Raw genomic sequence first — 27,337 nt, forward strand, 5'->3', positions numbered from 1 at the left:
TATCCCTGTATCCTCCAGTTAGAACCGCTCCATTTATTTTCAATTTGATATTTTTTAAGATTAATATAACAATATGTCTAATTTCAGGAGCAATTCTTGAGACTGCAAAACATGCAGAAAACTTCCTCCCTACCTGGACACACCAGCAGTACCAGGACTGAACATTTCAACAAGGCAGGCTCTGACACCAGTCTTACTCAGTCTAGTTCAGGTATACAGTTATAGATAGACATATAGATATATAGATGAATGGATAGATAGATAAATAGATGCTTGGAGGGAACAATAAATTGAGAGATCGAATCATAATATGACTTGTGGATAGATAAATGTTTCAAATAAATGAATAGATAGTTGGATGGGTAGAGTTGAAAATAGTTTTATGTATACTCATAAAATGATTCATCTTAGAATCATGAACATTTTTTTAAAAGTAGAGACACACAATATGACATAAAGTGAGACATTTGGACAGAGTAGACTTTCAAATCTGTTGTATTGTAGGTTCCTCTGACAGCAAGGATGACTCCCCACGGCCAGCCGTGCCTGCCATAACAGGTTCCAGCACCCTACCATCAGCTAACAGAGCTAACGCTAAGAAAATCTATGAAACGGATATTATATGATACGAACAAAAAAGGACAAAATGCTCCTGACACCACAAATCTAAAAAGAAATCAAAACAATAGAAAATAGACAAAGGACAGGGTTCCAAACTTCATAGTCAATAAATCCCAAAATTGGCAAAGATGATAATAAAAAGAAAATCAAAGAAAGAAAATAGAAATGATTTTAACTGGATGCCTCAAATACCAAACTCATTTGATCACAGGAAAACAAAATTGTAAAACAAAACAGAGATACATACGACATAAAAAAGACATTTAGTGGTCACTTATACAAATAATCTTTTTAAAAAATAAGAAATACCAAACAGGTTTCAAAAGATGTTTAAAAAGCAAATTAAAGAAATGTACCAATACAATTTTTTTGTTTCAAAATAATGTTAACACTTAACAGGTTTTGTAATAATATTTTACCTTGTTTTAAAAGAACGTGTCCTAACATTTGTGAACGGGGTTCAACAAAATAGATTTTTTTCAATAATTACTCAACAGAATTTTAAAAAAGTAAGGTGTCAAATTAAAGATTATACTTTTTTGTTCATAGTAGCAATTTTTTCCTTTTTAAAAAAACTTAAATTACTTAAAAAATAAGAGGTATACAAAAAACCGATTGCATATCTAAATTCTATAAATCATTTTACATCTACTACTTACTAAAAACACGAACTAGCTATTTTTTTAAAAAAGCTAAAAAGTTAGGACACGTTCTTTAAAAAATAATTCATTAAAATTTATACCCTGAAAAATAGTAGTTTAATGAAATTTTATATAACTTAAAAGTAATAAATTTGAACAAGATTAAATATGTGCATGAAAAAAAATTGTTGTTTTCACTCATCCCCATATAAACTTTAAAAATATGAATTTAATACAACAAATTTTATAAAAAATTATGAGTACAGCCCTTGATTGTATTATAAATTAATCTGTGTATTAAAAAAAATTTGTATAAAAATTAAAATTTAGTATTATACAAAAAATCTCTGAAAAGTATTAAAAATCCATGAAAATTTATATTTGTTTATTATTTATGAAACTTTTACTGACTTAAGATAATGTCAATTATGCTCAATTTTGAAGAAAAAAACTCTTGTAATTTTTTTTTGTACAACAAAAAAATAAACCCAACTGTACCATTTATAATTTTTTCTTATAATATTTATTCAATTTTTTTACCTTTACTTTTAGAATGTAGAAAATTGAGAAAAAATTAATGATTTTAAATGCTAGTTAATTTAAAGATCTGCTTCTTAAATCTTGTATTAGTTATTTCTCGCATCGTATTATGAACAGCTTTCCGTGGATATAAAATGTACAATTATAAGATTAGAACCAGTTTATTTAGCCGGCATCTCGGGGCTAAAAACTGGTTTTAATCTTCTGATTGTACATTTTAATATTCGTAGAAAACTGGATATAATAAGATGCTAGATATAATTTTTCTCGTATGGATGAGAACCGGTTCTAATCCACCGGATATTAATCGGTTTCGAATGAATACGAGAATAGTTATTTCTCGTATCGTATTATAAACGGCTTTCCGCGAATATAGAATGTACAATTATAAGATTAAAACTAGTTTTTTTAGCCCCGTGGTGCCGAAGGCACCGGCTAAAAAAACTAGTTTTAATCTTATGATTGTACATTTCTATATTCGTAGAAAACTGGATATAATACGATGCTAGACATAGTTTTTTCGTATGGATGAGAACCGGTTCCTATCCACCGGATTCGAATGAATACGAGAAAATAATTTAAATGTTCGTTGTGTATTAAATCTTAAAGAATGTGATAAAATTGTGTCAAATATTATTATTATATTTATTTCTTGCACTTGAAATATTGTAAAAAGTGAATTTTCATTCTTAATTTTGATTTTTTGTAAAAGGATTTACTTAAAGATAATTCTTGTTCTAATTTAAAAAAACTTAAGTATCCCCAAAAAAAATTTTGTTGCAAATTTAACCTTAAATCTCAGATTTAATCTCATTTTTACATTTTTTTATATACTAAAATAATGACTTTGATTATTCCAAAGAACATTATAGCTTTGTTTGAAATTCATATAGTAACTAGTAGAAAAAAAGATTAGTAAAATTTATGTTTAATTAACTTATTGTATAATAATTGCATGCATTTGAATTTAGAAATTTTTTCAACAAAAAATACTTTGCCTGTTAAAAATTGTTTGGTTTCCCCTGGAAAAATTTATTAAATTTTGAAGATTTTAATTACTTCAGGTTTTGTTGAAAATTGCTATAATTTCAACTCTTAACATAAAACCCTTTAGATTTTTTATGACTTTATTACCCAAAAACATAAGTGGATGATTGTAGAAAAAATCTTCAAATTTTGAATAAACCTATGAAAAGAATAATTATCAAGCTGTTTGTAATCTAAAATTGTTTTATATGACTCTTCTACAGATATATGTATACATATAAATTAATTATTAGTATTAATAATATCATATATAAAAAAGAAACAAAATTGTTTTTTTTTAAATCACCAAATGAGGTGATTTGTTTTGGATTTTAGTGTAATTTTATGAATTTATGATTGATAATATTATATGATAATAATGATTGATATACTGTGCAGGATATCTCATCAATTGTTGAATAAATTCTATTGATATTTCATTTTTATGCTTAATTATTCTATCATAAAGTAACAGGATGTTTATGTGTTTGTGTCAATCTGTGCCGAAGGATATTGCTAACCGCTGAACGATATGGTTCTCCTTTACAATTAGGCTACTCATAGATCTTGGAAATCATTGCTAGCTATATTGGGAGAGGGACCCAGCAGTCCTAGAAAAAATTAAACCCCCCTCCCATTTTTTTACTTTTTCTTTCTAAATCAAAATTGAAAATTGGGATTGGTCGACTTGACTTTAACTATTTTTTTCTTACTAAAATTTTAACATTAAAATTTTTTATTATTACACAATATATAAGCAAAATTTTTCAAAATATGATGTTTCGGTGCCTTGCCCCAGAAGGCCTATCGAGCGCTGAATCCCCACCCCCCCCTCTTTATACCTAAAGTAATAAAACAAACTAACAAAACAAATTTTTCATCCTTAGTTTCAAATTACTTTGAAACTAAGGAAATGGGGAGGTTTATCTGCTCGAGTAGGCCATTTGAGGGAAAACGTCTATGTATCTAATGTGAGCAAACAGTAGCACCTCCATTCCAGGCAATGGACTCAAATATCCACTGGAGATAGTGTTTCACTGAGGTATAAACACCATAGTGACCTTCCTAAATCAATGGATGTAGAAAATATGTGGTCATTATGATAGTGAAAAATTTTCGTTAATTTATTTTGCTAATATGGAACTCGTTTATTGATAAGTTCGTCCATCCAGTAGTAGGGTTAATAGGGAAGGGGGTGCGGAATCGTTATTTTAGCCTAATGCAAGTTTCACTTTATTAGAGAACATGAAAATCTGGTTCAACATCAAGTAATAATAAATCGATTTATATAATACAAGCGACCTTTTCAGAGTTTCGCTTTTATGGATGTTTTCATCATTATTAGAATTGAAAGTGTAGGGTCGACTTCATCCCTGGAAAGAACCTGGATAATCTCTAATGACGTGACACAGAGATGGGTTTTTAAAAGATGCCGCGTTTTTTCTCGACATTTTTTACGCTATGAATAACAAGCGCGGCATTCGCGAAATCTAAACAGAGTATACAACTTAAAAATTCAAAATTTTAAAATTATTATTTTAGCCATTTGTATAATGTCTAATATAGCTCTAAAAAGATATATTAATTGATATGCAGCAAAAATGGATTTAAGATATTTTGTTTTTCTTGTAACAAGGCTGTACCAACAAAAGCGAAACAATTAAATAAATAGTTGTACACTCTGTTTAGATTTCGCGAATGCCGCGCTTGTTATTCATAGCGTAAAAAATGTCGAGAAAAACGCGGCATCTTTTAAAAACCCATATCGGATCTTTTTTTGGTGTTTATATACAAGCCTTTAGTTATGGCGTTTAAAATACCCACCCAGCCACAGCCTATGGCAAAGCTTGTAATGCCCACAAGATAATGTTGGCCATCAACACCAACTGTCATGGGACCTCCACTGTCCCCCTGAATATACATATCATCTTCTCTTATACTTTATTTGGAGATTTTTAAAAGCGAAGCTTTTCTATAATTAGGGTCGGTCCGTCCGTCCGTAACGGATAGCTTTCTTCGTTAATTTAGGCATGTTAGAATTGTACTATCGATTTTAAATGTTGCATGGTGATTCCTTTAATAGTTAGGTACGATTTAGAAAGCGTAGCAACTCTATAATCATCACCATAATGTCCGTACGTCCATTTTAAACATGTTGATTTTTTTACTTTTTAACAACAAATTCTTATGTAATCTTATCATCCAAATTATCTGATTCTTGGTATATTGATTCCTGGGACAACAAAGTATAATGTAATAAGCGAAGCAACTCTATAATCAAGTCCTAAAAATGAAAGTATGTCCATAAACATTATCCTGAATCAAGCTGTTTTTCAACAAATTTACTTACAATTTTGCTTTGACTCTTATACACTTATATTATGATTATTCAGTTCTGACACTATACAAGTGTTAGTGTCCGTGCTTTCAGTGCTTCGCTTTTATGGATGTTCTCATCCTTGTTTTAGAGTGTCTATAGCATGTGCAAAGCTTTTAATCCCTATATTTATAAAATAGGTTGGGGTGTGGGTTAGTTTACTCTCATGCCTAACCCATGAGGGCCTATACCTTCGCACGCAGTGTTAAGATATAACCTGCCGCTTCAGGGCTTCGCTTTTATTGATGTTATCAACCTTGTTAAGTTGTTGTTCCTGCAGCATTTTTGTAAAAAAAATCGTTAAAATATCTTTTCAAACTTTGAACCTAATCTTTATGGGAATTACTAAAACTTTATAGTGAAAACATAACCTTAGTTTTTTTTTTGTAAAATAGTTCTTTACTTATGTCAATTGTAAATTTGCCAACCTGACAAGCATCCTTTCTTCCACCTCCAGCACAAATCATACCTTCGGTGATCTAAACAATTGGCGTCTTTCCAGTATGGCTACAAAACCGATTACTATCCACTGGATTAGAACAATTTTCCACGAATATAAAAAAAAATCATAAAATTAATACTAGTTTTGTTAGTCCGGGACTTATGCCCTTCGGAGCTCAAAACTGGTTTAATTATTTGATTTAATATCCACGGATAGCTGTCTATAATACGATGCGATAAATACTAGTTGCCTGTTAAAAAAATATGACCTGATAACCTTCACTTTGATAAAAATCTTTGCAAACTTGAGGTTGAATAATTGGAACATGTATCTCTTGCAGTATGTCAGTAGAGTTTCCTTCCAAAAACAAATCAAGTAAAGTAGTAAAGGATTTTATTACTTAATAGATTATTGCAAGTAAAAGAATAGAGGGGGCGAGAGCTATATCTACTCTATCCACGGGGTGGGGACCTTGTGCCGACTTTCAATTGGGCCAGGTAGTTTTCTGGATTATACCTCCTCCACTTATTTTAAAATAAATTGAAAATTGGATAAGTGAGGTAGTTTATCGTTTGTTTAAAGGTTTAAGCCCCGCAAAAAAAAAGTTAAGACGATTGAGAATAAAAACCTTAATTTTGAAATGTATATTTGGCTTATACAAAGATGTTGGATTCATACAAGTAGCCCTAAACTTTAAACTAAGACATCATTTGATGTTTTTTTATTTATATTTGGTACAACTTTATATTCCTTACTTGATCCATCTTTTTATATTCGGTACAACTTTATATTCCTTACTTGATCCATCTTTTTATATTAGGTACAATTTTATATTCCTTACTTGATCCATCTTTTTATATTAGGTACAACTTTATATTCCTTACTTGATCCATCTTTTTATATTAGGTACAACTTTATATTCCTTACTTGATCCATCTTTTTATATTCGGTACAACTTTATATTCCTTACTTGATCCATCTTGTTATATTAGGTACAACTTTATATTCCTTACTTGATCCATCTTTTTATATTAGGTACAACTTTATATTTCTTACTTGATCCATCTTTCTACATTCGGTACAACTTTATATTCCTTACTTGATCCATCTTTTTATATTCGGTACAACTTTATATTCCTTACTTGATCCATCTTTTGTTACTCCCCATCCTAAAACAATGGATTATCATTTTATACAATAAAGTAATGCACACAGCCGGATAAAATAAAGTTTCCCCCATGCCCTCCCCTCCCCTCCCACTGTATGAACGAACTGGCGAATAAATGAGTTCCATGTGATCAAGATAAATTGACGACAAATTTTTCCCCTGTCATAATATCCATACTTTTTATACTAAAGGTTTTCTTAATGTGTTATATTAAAGGTATTAAGGTATATTAAGATGAAAAACTTAAACAATCTTTTTTTAGGTTAGCTTCGAAATTAACTGGTTTTCATTCATACTGAAAAATCAATTTTAAAATTTTTACCGAATATTAAAATAAAGAACATAAAATTAAAATTCGTAGACAGGGCTAACAAAACTGACCATAATCTTATCACTTTTATTTTTAATATCCGCGGAAAGCTGTCTATAATACGATGTAATTTATAACAATTATGATTATTACCATAAATCCAGGTAGATGCAGGTAATTCCTCAATTTTCCATGGTAAACACACTGGAGTGTAGGTATAAATATCTTCCTTTAAAAATGGTAATTACAATTTATGGCTTTATCCTTAAAAGTACCTTGTTGAGTACAGAACCCCCCCCCCCCCACCCACACACACACACTTTTTTTGAATTGAAAATATTGTCAGGTTATGTAAAGATATACCGTAGGGTTAGGGATCCACTGGAGATTAGGCATTAGAGTAAAACACTATAGGGGAAAGGGGTTATATAACTGCATTTCCCTATCCCAATGAAATTGGATCTTTAAAAATCAACCAATGGTATTGGGAATATTAACACAGCCAAGTAGCAGAAAACAATTTGCTAGCAGACGAAAAAGGTCATTGTAAAGAGGGGCGGGGAAGTTATCTGTACATAATCTATTGATTGAACAAGGGAAAAAATTACACCGCCCTTATTTTGAATCTTTTTCCAAAGGGAGAAAGAATCCTAATTTTTTATTTAATTTAAAAAAAGAATTTTAATACATTACCATATTCTTCAATCTGAAAAGAGCAATGTCATGTTGTTTAGAATCATCTTCTCGAACATAGTAAGGATGCACTATTATCTTATCCACTTCTGCAGATTTTCTAGTTTAGAATAGATTGTTATCACAGCGAATTATAGACAGCTTTCCGCGTTTATTAAAATGAAAAAAAAAATACAATATTAAGCCCATGAGGGGTACTAATTTTATGATTATATTCTGGGGCAATTGTCATGATTTTATAGTATGTCTGAGAGCTGGTTCTAATCAAACAGGTATTAATCAGTTTGGAAAATACATATTTTCTTTAGAATAAAATAAGGACGATTGCGTTCAATAGTAACGAAATTATAAGCAAAACTTTAGGTCACACTCTAAAAGATAGAGAAAAATGGAAAAAAAGAGAAAGAAAGCAAAAGAAGAAATATAAAGGAAGGGAGAGAAAGAAATTATGTTGGGAGCAGAAAAGTGAATCTGCACTCCTAAAAATAATCAGGCCACCCTATCATTACAGAATAAATGAATTACATAAACTGTTATAGAGAGTAGCTTCACTACTCAAAATATGTGTAAAATCTTACTTAAATTCAGAGTCATGCTCTATAATTCTATTATGTTCTCCTACAATTGAAATAACAACTAGCGGCTTCGCCCCTAGCCTCTAGGGGCTTGGGCCCCAAGAGGTTTGATAAAACCAAATTTTGATATTTTTTACTTTTCATATGAGAAGCTACCCTGTAAAGAAGAACCCGATCGGTTCAGCGGTTAGCGAGATCCTTCGCTACAAACAAACAGACAGACATTGTTCTAATTTGTATTATAGATATATGTATATATATATGATTTTCTCGGCTGCTATTGAAGATACACAGCTGAAATTTTTAGTAAAGATTCCTATGAAATATGAGCATCTAATCTATAGTCCGTCTGTCTGTCTGTCAGTCATGCTTCAAAAAAGTCAAACCATATTTTTTAAGGGTTTGTGATTTTATTTGAGTATTTGCATATTCTCTTTGTTTCTTTATTAAGACAGCTGAACATCTACTCTAGAACTCAATTTGTCCGTTTGTTCATTTTATTATTTTTGTGCTTCGCTACTTATGGATGCTGTCATCTTTGTTTAAGTAATACCTAGAACAATAGTGAGATCTAGTGGCCCAAAGATAGCATTATTATCAATTTTCCAGAACATACAATGTGCAGCTGTTAATATCCACTGAAAATTAAAAGAAATTAAATTGATTTCATAATAATTATTTGTCGCATCGTATTATTGACAGTTTTCAGCGGATAGTAAAAAAATATAAGATTTAAAACAAATTTATTAGATGAAGGGTCCGAAGGCCTGGGCTTACAAAACGGGTTTAATTATATCATTTTTATGCTAATAATTTTGGAAAATTGTCTGTAACATGATGCTAAACACGATTTTCCAGTATGGCTGAGAACCGGTTCTAATCCAGAAGATATCAATAGGCTTCAAAGTCATACTCGAATAGTTATTTCTCGCATCGTATTATACACGGCTTTCCGCGGATATAGAAAGTACAATTAATTATACGATTAAAACCAGTTTTTTTTAGCCCCGAATTCTTAAAAATTGATAATCAACATTATTTCCTAATTTTTTTGTATAAAATTGTATACCTCAGCTGAGATAAGACTGGCTCCACAATAATGTTTTTTAATGAAGTGTGTTGCATTCTATAATTTAAAACAAGGATGACAACATCCATAAGTAGCGAAGCAGTAAAATGCTGGATGGACAAACGGATAAAGTGAGTTTATAGCAGATAATAGGTTGCCCTTAAGAGAAAAGCTTAATATAATTCACAGAAAATCATGAAACCTTTAATAAAAAATGAATTTTTATGCTTTTAAAATATGTCCAACAGACCGACGAACAAAGTAATTTATATACTGGATACTCATTGATACAGAGAATCTTTACGAAACATATCAGTTACTATCTTAAATAACTAGCGGCTACGCCCCTAGAATCCTCTAGGGGCACTGGTGGGAGGGGGAAATAAAGTTGACCTTATTCCATTTTAAATTTGAGTTTCAAAATTTTTTTGGGGGGGGGATGGGGGTGTAGAACCCTCCCAAAAATAATTAAAAACCTTCTCAGAACCTATACTAAGCTTCACTGTAAAGGAGAACAATATCGGTTCAGCGGTTAGCGAGATCCTTTGGGACAGACAAAAAACGTTTACTACTTTATATAATAGGATTACCGAAGAAATCACATTTCCTGTATGGCGTTATACAAAAACTGACAGACAGACACAGTGAATAAATTAAAAAACCTTCGCTCTTAAAAATGTATTTTGAAAATGATTAAAGAAACACAACGTAAAAATTTTCTACATGCAATGCATACTTCCTGGACAGTGGCTATCACTTCAATCATCCATGGCCATTCATTTTTCTAAAACATACTCAATTCTAATTCAAAACTTGATGATTTATAATTCGACTCGTTATAAGTAGATTTTCAAAGTTTTTTGTCAAGACCATGGTAGACCCTTTTTTGTCCAAGGGTGGGAGTAAAAGGGTGTTTCCCCACGTCAAGAATATTTGAACTCACATCAGCTGGATCTCCCATAGCAATGCCAACTCTGTTCCTTGTCTTCATATTCTTGATACCACATTTACAATCTTTAAACAAAAAGAAAAAATATCTAGATATCTGCACAGCACAGTACATTGAATTCCTTAGTAACTTTGACGGATTTTTGTGTCTAACAGACCATCTAGGTTTTTGAATCTGTCTGTTAATAAAAACTGCATGATTTTTATTAAAAGATCTTTGTAGTAACAACATTTGAGTGTAACTCTGCCCACATGGAGGAGACCCTATCCCAATTATGTTCGGGTTTTTAAAACCAGCTAAATGTGTCGGAAATAAACACAGAAAGAACAGTAAGCAATTTGCTGGCAGACTAACCACATGTAATTGTCTGGATTATACATCTATTATACCTTTATTGTAAAAACAATACAAACCTAAAACAACGGGATTAAACCTTATTTCCTGGTGATCCTTAAAAAAAGTCATATTATTTTTTTTTTAATTTTGATGTATAAATGAATATTTTTTCCAGTATGGTTCGAAACTGAATTAATAATATCCGCTGGATTAGAACCAGATCTCAGTCACACCGAAAAATCGTGTATAGTATTACCGAAGATTTCCCACAAATACTAAACTAAAAATCATAAAATTTATGCCAGTTTGGTTAACCCAGGCCTTCGGTTCCTCGTGGCTAAAAAGCTGGTTTTAATCTTAAAATTTCTCTTTTTAATATACGCGAAATGCTGTCTATAATACGAAGCAATAAATAATTAACTATTACTGGATTTAAGTGTGTAAATCTAGCTGCATAGTCAAAATCTGTTTCATAGTTCCCATGCCAAAAGTCCTTGATTAAAAAAGTTAATCAAATATTTTTAAACAAAATGTTATTATATATTATGTACTATCGAAACAACTACCGGGCCAAGGTGGTGGGGAACATTTTCGTTTCCTAGCAAATAAAGGGTGAGCAAAAAAAAAATGCGTACCTTTTTAAAATTCAAATTGCGCGGCTTGTGTTAATAGTAGAAAAATATTACGCATACCGTTAGAACCGCTAAGAAGTCTATTTTTTGGAAATATAAGAACGATTCCTGTGCTACACATAGTTTAGGAGCTACATGTTAAAATGCCCCAACTGATGTAAAACTTGACTTGCGAGTAAATTTTAAAATATAACTAAAAATTAGAGAAGATATTTTGCAAAAAGAGATGCCTACATTTTTAAATTTCAAATTGCGCGGCTTGTGTTAATAGTAGAAAAATGTTACGCATATCGTTAGAACCGCTATAAACTGTATTTTTTGGAAATATAAGAACGGTTCCTGTGCTACAAATAATCTAGGAGCCAGATGGTAAAATGTCCTAAAATTTACTCGCAAGTCAAGTTTTAAGTCAGTTGGTACATTTTAACACGTAGCTCCTAAACTATGCGTAGCACAGGAATCTTTTTTATATTTCCTAAAAATAGACTTCTTAGCGGTTCTAACGGTATGTGTAGTATTTTTCTACTATTAACACAAGCCGCGCAATTTGAATTTTAAAAAGGTACGCATTTTTTTTGCTCACCCTTTAGCTTTCTGCTCTTTCGTAGCGAATTGACTGTGTTTTTATTTCCGACGGCATTGGCTGATATTCAAAGACAAAGAAAGTCGGCACAGGGTTCCCATCCCATGGTCTGAGTTTCATATAGCTAATGAAAGGTGATAGTAGCCTCTTCCAAAATGGTTATAGGCCTTCAGTCAATAGAGGTATGAGAAGCTTCACTGTAAATAAGAACCATATTGATTCAGCGATTAGCAAGATTATTTGCTATATATATTTACACAGACAGACACAGAGACATTCTGCTACCTCTAAATGAGAATAATACCTTTATTCTATTGTGAAAAAATTTAAGCATTGATTGTGCATAACTTAATAAGATAACAATATGTATTATTATTCTAAATAATATCATATTTAATTCTAAACAGATTAATACTAATAAAATATATTTTGTTTGTCAACAAAAAAACAAAATTGAAATTGGATCTTTAGCGTGAATTATATCCAGTACCAACATAACTCACTCCCCCAACGCAGCGCATCCACTCGTCATCGGGGAAGGTGATGATACGAATTTCGGCTTAACACCGCATCATAAGTTAAACTAACGCTAAAAATTGTTCTTACTGATGCTATGTCAGGTAAGCGACACCGGGGATTCAGAGCTGGATCTTTAAATCATTTTAGTGGTGAGCCAGATCGAGGTGAGCAAACTTTCCACCAATGAGAGCAGAGCATTTTATGAAATGCCGCGCTGTGATTGGCTGAAATTCGGCTTTCCACTAAAATGTTTTAAAGATCCAGCTCAGGAATGCCTTGATCTAAAACAAAATTTTTTCCATACAATTGAATTACAAAGGTGTAGCTTCCATGACATGGAAATTTCAATTGGTTCAATGGTTACAGAAATATTAAACAACGGACAAAAAAAACTTATTTTTATATGTAATGCGAAAAATAAGCCTGAAGATTCCATGATCTAAAATAAATAAACCTTATGCGTTCAGTTGTTATCAATTAGTTCAGCGGTTAAAGAGATCTTTAACTACAGACAAAAACATTACTCACTACTTAATACAATAGGATACGCATAAAAAAAAACACAATTTATGTGAAAAGATTCATTGTTAAGGAATGGTTGGAATTTTTGACATATACACATTCAGTAATCTAACAAGCATACATTTTATACAAAACAAAATAGGCATAAAATGCTTATTAAGTATGGCCTAGTAACCGATTAATATCCACTAGATTAGAACCTGTTCTCAGTCATACTGAAAAATCATTTATGGCATCGTATTATAGACACTTTTCTAGAAATATTAAAATTGAGAACAAAACTGGTTTGTTTATCCTTTAAATTTTCATTTTATTGTCCGCAGAAAGCTGTCTAGAATACGATGCGAAAAATAACTATTAAATACTTTTAAATAAAATGTACACATTTACCTTATAATAATACAAGAAGCAATTTTTTTACGAGATTGTAGAAATTTTCTATGAAAATTTCCGAGATTTTAAAAATATTTGCCTCTTATATTATTGTGTTTGTACGTACAATAAACAATTTTTTTAAATAATATTATTCAATATGCAATAGTAGGCAATTTAATAAATTCAACTTTGTTTAATAAAATCGTTGTTCACTATGATCTCATAGAAAAATTAAGTTGAAGGTTGCATCATAATTAAAAGCAATCACTAAGTACTATTGCAAAATCATAAGCTGGTTTTATTATTTTGATCTTAATATTCGTGGTAAATTGTCTGTAATACGGTGTTATACATGATTTTTCAGTATGACTTATCAGTTTCGAAGCCGTACTGAAAAATAATATCCGCTCCTTATTACAAGAAAACACTTATTTTATAAAAGCATCAACCAAATGATGCGTTATAAATAAAACATATAATAGTTATTTCTCGTATCGTATTATAAACGGCTTTCCGCGGATATAGAGTGTACAATTATAAGATTAAAACTAGTTTTTTTAGCCCGAGGTGCCGGAGGCAACGGCTAAAAAAACTGGTTTTAATCTTATGATTGTACATTTCTATATTCGTAGAAAACTGAATATAATACGATGCTAGACATAGTTTTTTCGTATGGATGAGAACCGGTTCCTATCCACCGGATTCGAATGAATACGAGAAAGAACCTTATTCATTTATCACTTTCTTTGTCCATGAGATCATTGCGAAAACATTTTTGCCATATTATACAGATTCTACGTGGCGTTTAAAGCACTACAGGTATAAAAATGGTTCTACACACACAATGATAAGATCATAAGAATTTTTCATTAAATGGATTTTTAACAATGACTGACTAGAATTGAATTCCAGTTTTTAAATTGAACCTTTTGATTGCTTTATTAAGACAGTTAAATGTTGGGCATCGAGATTGAAGCATTTCTTACAAAAAAAAGATCAAAATGATTTAAAGCTTGCACCTAGTAAATACAAGGTGGTTTATACAAACTGAAATACAGCCTATAAGGATCAAGGGGGGGGGGGGAGTTCTGACACATTTGCGTAAACCTGGTATATAGGCTTTATCTTTGGACTGAGAGGATAGGTTATAAAAGATAAAATAATTCTTATATGATGAATTTTCCCAAGTTTTAAGATTTTATCTTTTAAAACCTATCCTCTCAGTCCAAAGATAAAGCGTATATACCAGGTTTACGCAAATGTGTCAGAACTCCCCCCCCCCCCCCCTGTAATAAAATTAGATACTAGCATAAAATCTATTTTGATACACTTTCCTGATAAATGCCTCCCTCTTTTCAATTCCTTTTTGAGTATAGTGACTCTTTATGGGATGTTACAGTTTTAAGTTTTACTACTACAACAAGGATGCAATAAAGGGGTTTTTACTTGATAACTTGCTATATACAGATTAGACTCACTAACAATTAAAGCTCATATAAATGCTTAAAAATAATACAGATCACTGTAGCTGTGCTTTGGGGGAAGTGCGGAATTTTTTTCCCAGAATTGCTTATCCGTTGGATTAGAACCGGTTCCCCATACTGAAAAATCATGTATATCATCCTTTTACAGACTATTTTCTACGAATAACGAAATAAAAAATCATAAGATTACTACTTCGTCCCCTCGGGGCTAACAAAACTGTCTTTAATCTTATAATTTAATTTTAATTTTGCTAACCGCGGAAAGCTATCTATAATACGATGCGAAAAAAAACTACTTTCTGAACATTGCTGTATTAAGGCATACAACTTGGAATTGCGAAGTGCAAAGATTTAACTACATAGGGTAATTTTTTATAATCAACATTTTATTTCAAAAAAATTTTAAAAGCGAAGCTTTTCTATAATTAGGGTCGGTCCGTCCGTACGTCCGTCACAGAGAGTTAGCTCTTTTCATTAATTTAGGCATGTTAGAATTGTCCTATCGATTTCAAACTTTGCATGGTGATTTCTGTAGTAGTTAGGTACGATTGAGAAAGCGTAGCAACTCTATAATCATTACCAGAATGTCCGTACGTCCATTTTAAACATGTTGATTTTTTTTTACTTTTTTAACAACAAATTTTTATGTGATCTAATTATCTAATTGATCTGATTTTTCGTATACTGATTCCTGGGACAACAAAGTACAATATTATACGAAGCAACTCTATAATCAAGTCCTAAAAATGTAAGTATGTCCATAAACATTAACCTGTATCAAGCAGTTTTTCAACAAATTTACTTATAATTTTGCTTCGACTCTTATACATTTATATTCTGCTTATTCAGTTCTGACAAAATACAAGTGATAATGTCCGTTTGTCTTACCGTTTCAGTGCTTCGCTTTTATGAATGTTGTCATCCTTGTTTTTTGTGAGCACTACCCTGAAAAGCCACAGTGAAACATACAGGAGAGAGATATATTTGAACAATACAGAGAAATAGCATAACTAAATTTTGATTAAGATAATGTATATAATATTAATAACAGGAAAAAGAACAACCCAGTGAGGAAAATTTCATCTCATGAAAATCTATTTTACCTTTAATGTTTCTCAATTCATAGCATCGTATTATACAATTTTCCACGAAAATTAAAATAAAAAATCATAATACTAATACCAGCTTTGTTAACCCGGGCCATCGGTCCCTCTGGGCTTTAAAAACTTGTTTTAATCATATAATAATCATTTTAATATTCGCGGAAAGCTGTCTATAATACGATGCGATGAATAACGAACTGATGATCTATTTGATAGTGAACCAATGAATTGTCATTCATCAATAAAATGTTTAAAAAATAACCTGTGGTTATATGTGTATATAACTATTTTATTCTTGTAATTAGCTGTAAGACTGAGAAAAAAAAGTAAAAATTTTCAAATAATTTTGTCCCCTCTGGTACAACAGAAGTTATGAAAAATATTTTAGTATCCAATTCCAATACTAAATAATAAAAAATGTGTCAAAACATAATATCACTAACAATTCACATCTAAAGCTGAATGTTCATTTCGTTTTATATTTCACCAGAAAAGAAAAAGTGAGCAGGATTATTTTTAAAAAAATGAAGTCGAATGTGTCATACGAAATTAAATGTACAATTTAAGCAATTGTACTATTGATTCAATAACCGATTAACCATACCTAATACATTTTGGCCCTATTATTGAGAAAAAAATTAAATAGAATAAGGTATGATGGCTCTTATAGCATTCAAACAATAAAATTGTAAGATATTAACTCTTTAATAAATTATTCCTTTTTGGACCATTTACTTCATTTGAATTTGAATGATTGAAAGAAAAACTCAATGTTGAATTTAATACCTTATCTGCTCTTCAAGTAATTCACATTTAACTTGAGTCCTACAGTGTGCATTAATATTACAAAAAAACCCGGCAATCTAGCATTATTTGTCAGGGACAAATACAAAATAGAAATGCAAACAAATATAATATACTTAAATAGAGAATACAGATAGATACACGAATGAATCAACTGTTCCAATACACAGTAATTCATTTATGTACCTATCTTTCAATTTGTGCAATTAAATACAAGGAATAAGATTTGCTTCGGTTCAAGGTAATATGTTGTTGGAAATGATCTTTTCCTGATTTGTATAGGTTGCTACGGCCAAACGGCTAAACAATATAAGTTGAAACCAGCATTATAAGGACTAAAGTAATCTTGATTGGCTGTGATCTAAAACTGCAGATATATCTTGTAGTCGCACATAAAATCAAGAAATCCTAGCCAGGCATTATTAGTCTTTGATTGGTTTGACCGCTGGCAACCAAAAAACTAGTTTTAAGGAAATGTTCGATTCCAGCAATATTTTACCGCGAACCGCAGAAAATATAAATATTAATTTGTGGACTAGTTTGGTACAGTTCTAATAATAATTTCATTCACAATTAATATCATAAATTTGACTTAATATTAAGTTTATGTTTAGGCGCATTTAGTTAATAACATGTTTATTTTTAAAAAAGCCGCCAACAGTATGTTCACAGTGCAGGAAATCCATTGCTAGGATTGGTGGTGAATGATTTCTTTGATTGATTGATTGCATATACTTATGGAGGACGACATACACTAGTCTATAAAAAAAACAGTGCGGCATTGTTTGCTTGGAATGAAACAGAGGGGTTGATTGTTTATGGTTCTCGTGTGATATGTGAGCCACAGATAAAATATTTATTTTCTAGATTTTTATCTCTTAAACTGCTCCTTCAGTTTCTGGCCTAAAAAGTAATAAATATGAAAAAATTATCAACTAAAATAAATATCTAAATTAAAAATATTGAAAATTAATCAATAAAAAAGTTTGGGGTTACCTTTCAATTTCACCTTCCATCTCCTGTAATAGCTGAGTTAATAGCTCGTTTACTGGTTCAAATGCCTAACAAAAGAGTAAAAATCAGAAAACTATAAACCTTATTGAAAAAAAAACAGGAGAAGGGAAACACCTTGATCCAATAACAGAAACTAACAACTTGTTAACTAGCCCTATTGGGACTTATAGCCAAGGATTGAGCAATCAAAATTAGGGTTGGGCCGGATACTTTTTTGGCCGGATACCGGATATCCGGCTGATTTCAAATGCCAGATATCCGGTAACCGGCCGGATATCCGGTTATCCGGCCAAATTACCGGATATCCGGCCGGATAACCGGCCAAATTACCAGATATTAAAGTAGTAAAAAAAATTTCTTCAGAAATCTTATATAAATTTACATAAAGTTAAACTTATTCAGAAAAGTGTTCTTCTAGCTTCAATAATAAGAAAATTAGAGCCATTTAAGATTTTAAAAAGCAGAGATTTTTGGTGTAAAGTATATAAAATTATAGAGCCGGATATCCGGCCGGATAGTTTCAATATCCGGTAACCGGCCGGATATTGAAAATGGCCGGATATCCGGCCACACCGGATATCCGGCCCAACCCTAATCAAAATGTTAGCTTTCTGTAATGCTATATTTAGAATAGATGTAGATTATACGTAAATATTATGACAGGGGAAAAGTTGTCGTCAATTTAACCAAGAAGGACCATCAACTGACTATCAAAGGCCCTGTGAAAGTCAAACTAACATAAATGGATAATATAATAAGTCACGAAACCTTTGCAAAGACTCACAAAGCCTATCTGCAAATAAGAAGCACACATACCTACATTAGGGTGGGTCGATTTTGGACATTTTTTTTCTGAGGCCAAAGCGGGGATCTGCACTCAATTTATATAGATATAATACACCTCTGGATGATTTAAAATTTATCCTAAGTCTTAAAACCGCTGACGACCAGACATTCAATTGTATAGCTATTTGTAAATGGGAGTCAAAAATTTATTGAATCAGAACTATGGCTTCATGGTGCTCCCTGGAAATGCCTTGAGGAGCTGAGTCAGGAACTTTTGTCCGTTTTAAAAAATCTCGTTCCTAGCATGAGAAAATCTAAAAAACCTCTACAAATTGGACAATTCTCAATAAACCTTAAAATATTTTGGTTTTTTAGTGATTTCTAAGGCTAGGAACAAGATATTTTGAAACGGACAAAAGTTCCTGATTCAGCTCCTCAAGGCCTTTCCAGGGAGCACCATGAAGTCATAGTTCTGATTCAAAATTTTTTTGAATGTCGTCTTTGCATACTAATAAGTAATGAATTATATTTTTAAGTGGTCGTGTTCTAAAACTCAATTTTTTAAAATTCTTTTTCGGTCAGAAATGTTTTTAAGGTTAATTTTATGTGTTGCATATCCCCGCTTTGTCTAATTCCGATATGAACCCACCCTAACCTACATATCAGGATGGCACTTATTTCACTATAAACTGATGTATTAGGGAGATCTCAAAGATGTTGCTGCTTTCAGAACAAGCTTATATAATTGAGTGAGTTGAGTTTTTGTATTTTTTATGCAAGGATAAAGTCACAGAAGTAAAAGTAAAATCTTGTCTATTAAATTCAAAAACATGTTATTTAGTTATTTAGGACAAAGCCCAAATTGTGTTAAAAATGATCCATGTGACGTAATAAAAATGAGGGATTATCATATCCATCTCTTTTTTAGGGGTTTTCTTTCCCACTTCTCCTCTCATATCTCTCATTTTATTACGTCACATGGATAATTTTTAACACAATTTGGGCTTTGTCGTTTATTGGGACTAAAAATTCTTTACCTTTGTATATCCTTTCTGTGTAAGGTGTAAATAATCATACATATCATGATGGGAGATGGTTTCATCAGGCTAAACAAATAAATATCATTTTAAAAACGAATAAGTCATAAATGCATGTATTTCAAGTCAAGGATTTGAAGGGATTAGACAATTGGCGATAAATTTATATATATCCAAATACCCAAATTACCCCTTCTGTACACTGCAAAAAGGGATCGAAACATTTGGACAATCAATCCAATCAAAATCGTCTGCTAGCAAATTGCTTTTAACGTCTTTGCTATTTACGACGCTATTGGCTGATACTCAAAGACACTATTAAAAGTCGGCACAGGGTCCGAACCCCGTGGAAAGAGTTACATACAAATCGTGCCCCCTTTAAAATTTTTACTTTAATGTTGAGGGTAAGAGGCCAGTTATACAAGTTGCTATTCCCTAGTTGGAAACACCTTTTTTACCTGAATAAAGCCTGTGTCAATATTAACAAGCTGAACTTTGGAGTTTCCTTTCACATATTCTTCGAGAATCTCATTCACGGCCTAACAATAAAATATATTTTAAAAAAGACCTAAAACTATCATAAGACCTAAATCTATGAATAGCCCAAAAACCAACTAAGGGCCTATGTTAAGCTTTCATTAAAAGGAGAACTCAATCGGTTTATTAGTTATCAAATTTACCAAATAACCTTTCTACTTTATATAATAGGATGTAGTATTGATTAGTTTAAGCTTAAGAAATTTAGATAATTATTTTAAAACGGCCTATATATATTATACAAAATTATCTATTGGGGCAGACAGACACACATGCATACTATTACTCAAGAAAGTATACAAATGATTAAGTGCATTAAAAATAAATTTTTAGTTACCTTATTTCTTTCTCTGAGTGGGTTAGGGGTCGCACCTCTGGGAAGTAAACTCTGAAAGTAATTTTTAATTATGTCATTTCAAATAAATTAAATCGAATAATAAAAGTAGCCTAAACCCATCCTAAGGCTAATTTTATCTGAGAATAAAAAAAACAGGATTCATTCTTCAAGGGGAAGAGGGACTTTTGGTTAACCCCCAAACTTAAGTCACAGGCAAAAACACACAACTTACAATTCTTATACCTACCTACATAATTAGAATTTTATTTGACAAAAACAATTGAATCATCAAAACTGAATAATAAATAGATTAATAAGCATATAACAAAGTAAATGCTTATCATAATAATAAAGCTTATAGATAATGATAAAGTTGATTGGACCCAGTCTTAGAGTTAGGGCGTACCTAACAAAGAAGTTATAGGATAATTACGCTACCAAAATAAACATAAATCTTACCAATAGAATAACAAACGCTTGTGGTTGTTTATCTCGTATCAGTGTTGTTATACTCTAAATAAGAAAAAAATTACCATATTTTTCTTTTTGACACTAGATCATAAACTTTAACTTTTCCTTAATAAAAGTTATATAGGTATATTGTTTTAAAAAAGTATTCTTTGAAATGTTAAATGACTCCTTCATAACCAACTTTAAAATACAATCAAGGGGAATCAATAAGTTTTAGTTATGCTGCTTTGCTCAAACAATGAAATAATTTTTTTCAAAAAGATCTACATATATTTACAGGGTATTTGCTATCAATCAATTAATTATAGGTATACAAATTTAGTGGAGTAGATTCTGCAAAAGTTTTATTTTTTTCCTGATGCAAAAAATATTTCATTTCCCTCTCCTCCTAGTCAAAAATTTAATATCCCACCATTCTAAGGAATTTTTTTATCTGTGGATGAGAGGACAAGTACCTAGCGTTTGCAGATTTTTCAAATATTTCCAAATATCCTTGGTATTAATAGTATCAGCTGACGCTTTAAGTATGTAACACTTAATTTTTTTCAATTCCCCCCTACTTATATTTACCCCCCCCCCCCTTATTAGATATACCATGCAAAATATACATAACTGTCAAAATTTTAACATAAATACCTTTAGTCCTTGTGCAATTTCGTCTGGGGTGTCCCCGTGATTATTTGTACCAACAAGGACAACAATAATCTAAATATAAACAAGAATTTCGTCAGGGGTGTCTCCATGATTATTTGTACAAACAAGGACAACAATGATCTAAATATAAACAAGAATTTCGTCAGGGGTGTCTCCATGATTATTCCTACCAACAAGGACAACAATGATCTAAATATAAACAAGAATTTCCCCATGATTATTCGTACCAACAAGGACAACAATAATCTAAATTTAAACAAGAATTTCGTCAGGGGTGTCCCCATGATTATTTGTACCAACAAGGACAACAATAATCTAAATATAAACAAGAATTTCCCCATGATTATTCGTACCAACAAGGACAACAATAATCTAAATTTAAACAAGAATTTCGTCAGGGGTGTCCCCATGATTATTTGTACAAACAAGGACAACAATAATCTAAATATAAACAAGAATTTCCCCATGATTATTCGTACCAACAAGGACAACAATAATCTAAATTTAAACAAGAATTTCGTCAGGGGTGTCCCCATGATTATTCCTACCAACAAGGACAACAATGATCTAAATATAAACAAGAATTTCCCCATGATTATTCGTACCAACAAGGACAACAATAATCTAAATTTAAACAAGAATTTCGTCAGGGGTGTCCCCATGATTATTTGTACAAACAAGGACAACAATAATCTAAATATAAACAAGAATTTCCCCATGATTATTCGTACCAACAAGGACAACAATAATCTAAATTTAAACAAGAATTTCGTCAGGGGTGTCCCCATGATTATTTGTACCAACAAGGACAACAATAATCTAAATATAAACAAGAATTTCGTCAGGGGTGTCCCCATGATTATTCGTACCAACAAGTACAACAATAATCTAAATATAAACAAGAATTTTGTCAGGGGTGTCCCCATGATTATTTGTACCAACAAGGACAACAATAATCTAAATATAAACAAGAAATTCGTCAGGGGTGTCCCCATGATTATTCGTACCAACAAGGACAACAATAATCTAAATTTATTAAGAATTTTAAAAATCAAACAAGATTAAATTTCATGAAATCGGATGCCTTTTAGAATGAAAACGATAGTATTGCTTCGAAACTGATTAGAAATCGCTAGATTATAACCAGTTCTAAGTCATACTGAAAAATTGCATTACAGACAATTTTCTACGAATAATAAAATAAAAATCATAATAATAACTAACCTTTGGTGTAAGGTTATCTAATTCTCCATTATGAAGTCTCCAGAGCACATGTTCTGTTCTATCTCCTCCAATACCTAAGTAAGAATTGTTCTAGTATTTTAAGTAAATGGATGTATACGTGGACAGGGGAAAATTTGCGTCAATTTAGTTATTTGCTAATATGGACCTTATTTGTTGTGAGTTCGTTTATCCAGTAGAAGCAGGGTTTCGGATCCGCATTGATTTTTTGCGGATCCGGATCCTCCAAATTTGGTCAGTGCGTATCCGGATCCGGATCCTTGACAATAAAAATAAAATCACCAAATTTTTCAAAAATATTTATTCTTTAATTCGAAGTCAAAAATACTTTTAATTTTTAAGTCTGACCCTAAACCTTAAAGATTGGCTGTCATCAAGAGAATGTCTGAGATTTTATATAAATTTAGTTAGATTTTTCCATTTTTTCCGCATTTTTTTGAGTCCAAGGATCCGGATCCGCATTTTTTTGCGGATCTGGATCCTTGGACTCAAAAATATGCGAATCCTTGCGGATCCGGATCCGAAACCCTGAGTAGAAGGGAAGGGGATGGGGTAAAGGTGGGTGGATGGAGGGTAACATAATTTTGCATCACTTTATCAGAGTACATGAAAAACTGATGCAACATTCAAATAATAAAATATCAATTATTAGGTTATCAACACCAATAGGTAAGTTAGTTTGATAATAAATGTAGCCAAAATGCCTCATGTCTATTCATGTCGTTTAATAATCCTTATACAAAATACCATTGTTTTCAAAAGTGTAATTTTCAAAAAAAATCCGCGGCATTTGAACAAAGAAAATAAATTGGGTAGGTAGATTAGCTATTGAAAAAAGATATTTTAAAGGATAAAAGTGGCTTCAGAGCCTACAAAAATTTAATTTTTATTCTCTAAAACTTCATTAGGATTATAATCCATAGGGTAAAGCGGGGCGAACTCGGTGTTTTTTACGGTTTTTTGAACCTGCAAATCGTAAAATTTTTTTTTTTTAAATGGGACCAAGACCAGTAGAAAGATCTCGGAAAAGTCGATCAGGTCCTAAAAGGACGTAAACCTAGGACTTTGGGAAGTTTGTCAAAATTGATCTCTAAAACGGCACCGACTTCGCCCCGCCTTGAGGCGAAGTCGGTAGGGCATTTTCAAGCTTCGAAAAATCGATGACGTATTGATTTTATTACAGCATGCCCAAAAGGTAAAAGTTGCTAAATGTAATAAAAAGTATGCACAAAAAATTTTATTAAGATAGGTCAATTTTTTCTACAAAAAAAAAATAATTTTTCCGAAGTACGCGAAATTTGACTTTTTTTTCGAAATTTTTTTTGATAAAAACATAAAAAATACTACTAGAAAAAAATAATTTTTTATGACTTTAAAGGCCTGATCCTTAAAATTCAGGCAATTTTGAATAGATTTGGCCAAAAAATAATTAGTTCTATTAGCAAAATTTCCTAAAAAAATCAAGTTGAAAAAAAGAGAAAAGTTTGGCAAAATCTGTGGTCGATTTTCCAGCTTCAAAAAACCTATGACATATTGATTTAATTACAGCATGCCCTAAAGGTTAAAGTTGCTAAATGTAATAAAGAGCATTCACAAAAAAAAATATGAAGATCGGACAATTTTTTCTACAAAAAAAAATAAATTTTTTCTAAGTACGAGAAATTTGACTTTTTTTCTCGAAAATTTCACTTTTTTATATAAAATTGAAAAAGTTAGTATAAAAAGTGAAAAAACCGAATTCGCCCCGCTTCACTTTTAGTCGATTTAAGTAAACACTATACAAGCTTTTTTAAAGTTTTAAACGGAAATGGAAAGCCTATTAGATTCTTAATAAGTCCCCTGAAGACGTCTAAGCTCTAGCTCTTACCAGTTTTTGTCCAACTTACCGTTTTTCCGACCGAAGCAAAAAAATCGAGAAAAAAATTTTATTTTATACTTTTTTGTAGGCAATTTAATAAGGAACAAATTTGATTTTATGTTTTTTTCTGTCAGTCGATTAGAACATGGAGAAAAATGTCATTTAATGAAGGTGGTCAAAAAAATACCGACTTCACCTCAAAACCGAGATCGCCCCGCTTTACCCTAGGTAAATAATTTTTGACAGGCGAGAAACAAAATGTGAAGAAATAGTTATTTCTAGCATCGTATTATAAACAGCTTTCTGCGGATATAGAATGTACAATTATAAGATTAAAACTGGTTTTAATCTTATGATTGTACATTTTATATTTGTAGAAAGCTGGATATACAACGATGCTAGACATAGTTTTTTCGCATGGATGAAAACCGGTTCCTATCCACCGGATTCGAATGAATACGAGCAAAAAACTTACCAAAATTTATAGAATGCATTCCACAAAAACTCTTCTCCCATATTTTACTCTGGCTCAACCTCTAAATTAAATATACCTAATGATTTCATTTTCAGTTAGGTTTAGCGATTTCATAGATTTTTTTTGAAGGAACTATATATCAATGACCCAAGGATGATTTTCAGAGTTAGCATAAAAACCCCCCAAAAAAACAAGCTTAAAAAAAAATCCAAGATGGGGATGGTTTTTAAAAAAAATATTTATACAAAGGCCTATCTTTCCAGTTATATCTTTTTATAATGTAAATAATACAGTAAATTAGTGTCAAAAACCTAAATACCTGATATAAAATTCTTTTAATAGCTTAAATCTTGTACTTTGGTGATTATATCTAATAGACAATTTAATACTTTTCTAAAGGCAAATAATTTTTCTAAAAGAAGTTTAAATGTATTATTATGCATTGTTTAGGTATTTAAGTTAAAACATTCAATAAGTTCCATAAAAATTCAAAGGGGGGGGGCGAAAGTGACACTTTTTGAAACCAAAACTACGAGTCAACAAAGGAACTCAACTAAAAAAAGGGTTACAGGTCTGAGATTTTGCATGGCAGTTGCTTTAAAGGGGTACAATATGGAACTGTGAAGAAACGGCGGCGCAACCGCCGAAAACCGCCGTTTCCCGCCGTAATTTTTGTTGCCTTATTTCGGCGGTTTTCGGCGGTTGCGCCGCCGTTTCTTCACAGTTCCATATTGTACCCCTATAAAGCAACTGCCATGCAAAATGTCAGACCTATAACCCTTTTTTTAGTTGAGTTCCTTTGACTTTTAGTTTTGGTTTCAAAAAGTGTCACTTTCGCCCCCCCCCTTTATACTAAATTAGAATACTATACTATAGGTATTTTGGATATTATTAAAAATATTTGGTAGCCGCTTGTAGAAAATAAAGCAATAGGAGTTGCAAACCTGAATTATAGAATCTCCGATCCAAAGAATTTCTGGCTCTGCATCTTTCGCTTCTTGTAGAAATCTTCGATGCTACAATTAAAACAAAATTAAATAAATAGTGTTTGAAATAGTTATTTATCGCATCTTACTATAAACAGATCTATAGTATATAGAGATAACTACTTCCCTTCCTTTTTCAATGACCTTATTCGTCTGCTACCAAATTATTTCCTGCTACAACTTGGCTGTGTTAATACACACCACACCATTGGTTGATTTTTAATGCCCAATTGAAAGTGGGCACAATGACAGTGCGATGGGTAGATACAGTTATTTAACCCTTTCCCTCTCTAGTGTTTTATTCTAATGTACCATAGAAAGCTTTCCGCGGATATTAAAATGAAAAAAAGATAATATGAAAACCCTCGCTTGAATGTAGTAGCTGAACCCGATTTATTATTTTTTCTCGTATTCATTCGAATCCGGTGGATAGGAACCGGTTCTCATCCATACGAAAAAACTATGTCTAGTATCGTATTATATCCAGTTTTCTACGAATATAGAAATGTACAATCATAAGATTAAAACCAGTTTTTTTAGCCGGTGCCTCCGGCAAATCGGGGCTAAAAAAACTAGTTTTAATCTCATAATTGTACTTTCTATATCCGCGGAAAGCCGTTTATAATACGATGCGAGAAATAACTATTATCACATCTATATTAGAATAGTTATTTCTTTCATCGTATTATAAACAGCTTTCCGCGGATATAGAATGTACAATTATAAGATTAAAACCAGTTTTTTAGCAACGAGTTGCCGAAGGCACGGGCTTATTAATCTTACGATTGTACATTTTATATTCGTAGAAAGCTGGATATAATACGATGCTAGACATAGTTTTTTCGTATGGATGAGAACCGGTTCCTATCTACCGGATTCGAATGAATACGAGAAATCTTAGGTATTATTCATAAGAAAAAAACAATTTTCTCAAATGATATTCTTGTATTTTTTGCGGCGCAACAGTGATTCTTTTGGATATGATTGTCCTTTCTGGCTTGTAACTTTAAACTTAAATCTTACGATAAATATCTAGAAAATATTACCATGGCAAGCCACCGCTCTAAACTATCTCCTTTTTCATCCGCCGGTTGAACTGGCTCTGTAGATCGAGGCATTTTTGTTTCTTTGAAATTTTCAGTTCTGAAAACTTTTTATTCATAGATTTATC

General features: G+C 31.5%; 2 protein-coding genes and 2 long non-coding RNA genes across 20 annotated transcripts in view; 1 reads left to right on the top strand and 3 right to left on the bottom strand.

The window, feature by feature from the left end:
• LOC145328072 (uncharacterized) overlaps positions 1-3,268 on the top strand; it is a 296,033-nt gene extending 292,765 nt beyond the window's left edge. For all 3 annotated transcript variants that reach the window (XM_080171632.1, XM_080171635.1, XM_080171633.1), the window contains 2 exons: positions 88-211; positions 505-3,268. In XM_080171632.1, coding sequence (XP_080027758.1) covers positions 88-211; positions 505-626 — 246 coding nt within the window. In that variant the 3' untranslated portion in view covers positions 627-3,268. The remainder of the gene's footprint in view (positions 1-87; positions 212-504) is intronic.
• A 1,378-nt stretch (positions 3,269-4,646) lies between these two features.
• On the bottom strand, positions 4,647-6,007 carry LOC145328073 (uncharacterized). The gene is made up of 3 exons (XR_013882319.1): positions 5,916-6,007; positions 5,634-5,684; positions 4,647-4,739 (listed from the first exon to the last, which is right to left on the bottom strand). It is a non-coding gene; the product is annotated as an uncharacterized LOC145328073 (long non-coding RNA).
• A 694-nt stretch (positions 6,008-6,701) lies between these two features.
• LOC145328074 (uncharacterized) lies at positions 6,702-7,919 on the bottom strand. Its single transcript, XR_013882320.1, has 3 exons — positions 7,819-7,919; positions 7,279-7,354; positions 6,702-6,816 (listed from the first exon to the last, which is right to left on the bottom strand). It is a non-coding gene; the product is annotated as an uncharacterized LOC145328074 (long non-coding RNA).
• Positions 7,920-13,047: 5,128 nt separating this feature from the next.
• Positions 13,048-27,318, bottom strand: Paf-AHalpha (Platelet-activating factor acetylhydrolase alpha). Of its 15 annotated transcripts, none has more exons than XR_013882329.1 (12): positions 27,213-27,318; positions 26,125-26,196; positions 25,181-25,241; positions 22,830-22,903; positions 21,588-21,656; positions 20,940-20,993; positions 20,481-20,531; positions 20,065-20,145; positions 19,607-19,675; positions 17,766-17,830; positions 17,317-17,672; positions 13,048-16,884 (listed from the first exon to the last, which is right to left on the bottom strand). XR_013882329.1 is itself a non-coding variant. In XM_080171636.1 (11 exons), exons 1-11 carry the CDS (start codon positions 27,282-27,284, stop codon positions 17,648-17,650), a joined length of 693 nt encoding a protein of 230 aa, XP_080027762.1. In that variant the 5' UTR covers positions 27,285-27,318; the 3' UTR covers positions 13,048-17,647. The 15 variants fall into 15 exon arrangements, 1 of the variants encoding a protein (XP_080027762.1); XR_013882328.1 differs by having other exon boundaries at positions 17,276-17,672; XR_013882326.1 differs by having other exon boundaries at positions 17,269-17,672.
• Between the last annotated feature and the right edge of the window lie 19 nt (positions 27,319-27,337).

The sequence above is a fragment of the Acartia tonsa genome, chromosome 9 (assembly GCF_053477335.1).
Source record: "Acartia tonsa isolate MP-2025a chromosome 9, ASM5347733v1, whole genome shotgun sequence".
NCBI lineage: Eukaryota > Metazoa > Arthropoda > Copepoda > Calanoida > Acartiidae > Acartia > Acartia tonsa.

Coding starts and splice junctions, on each gene's coding strand:
- Paf-AHalpha (XM_080171636.1), bottom strand. CDS start 27,284: ATGCCTCGATCTACAGAGCCAGTTCAACCGGCGGATGAAAAAGGAGAT. Junction 17,831..19,606: donor CACAGAAAGGATATACAAAG/GTAAAGAATTTT, acceptor CTCTTTTGTTAG/GCATTTGAACCAGTAAACGA. Junction 17,673..17,765: donor ATGGAAGGTGAAATTGAAAG/GTAACCCCAAAC, acceptor ATTACTTTTTAG/GCCAGAAACTGAAGGAGCAG.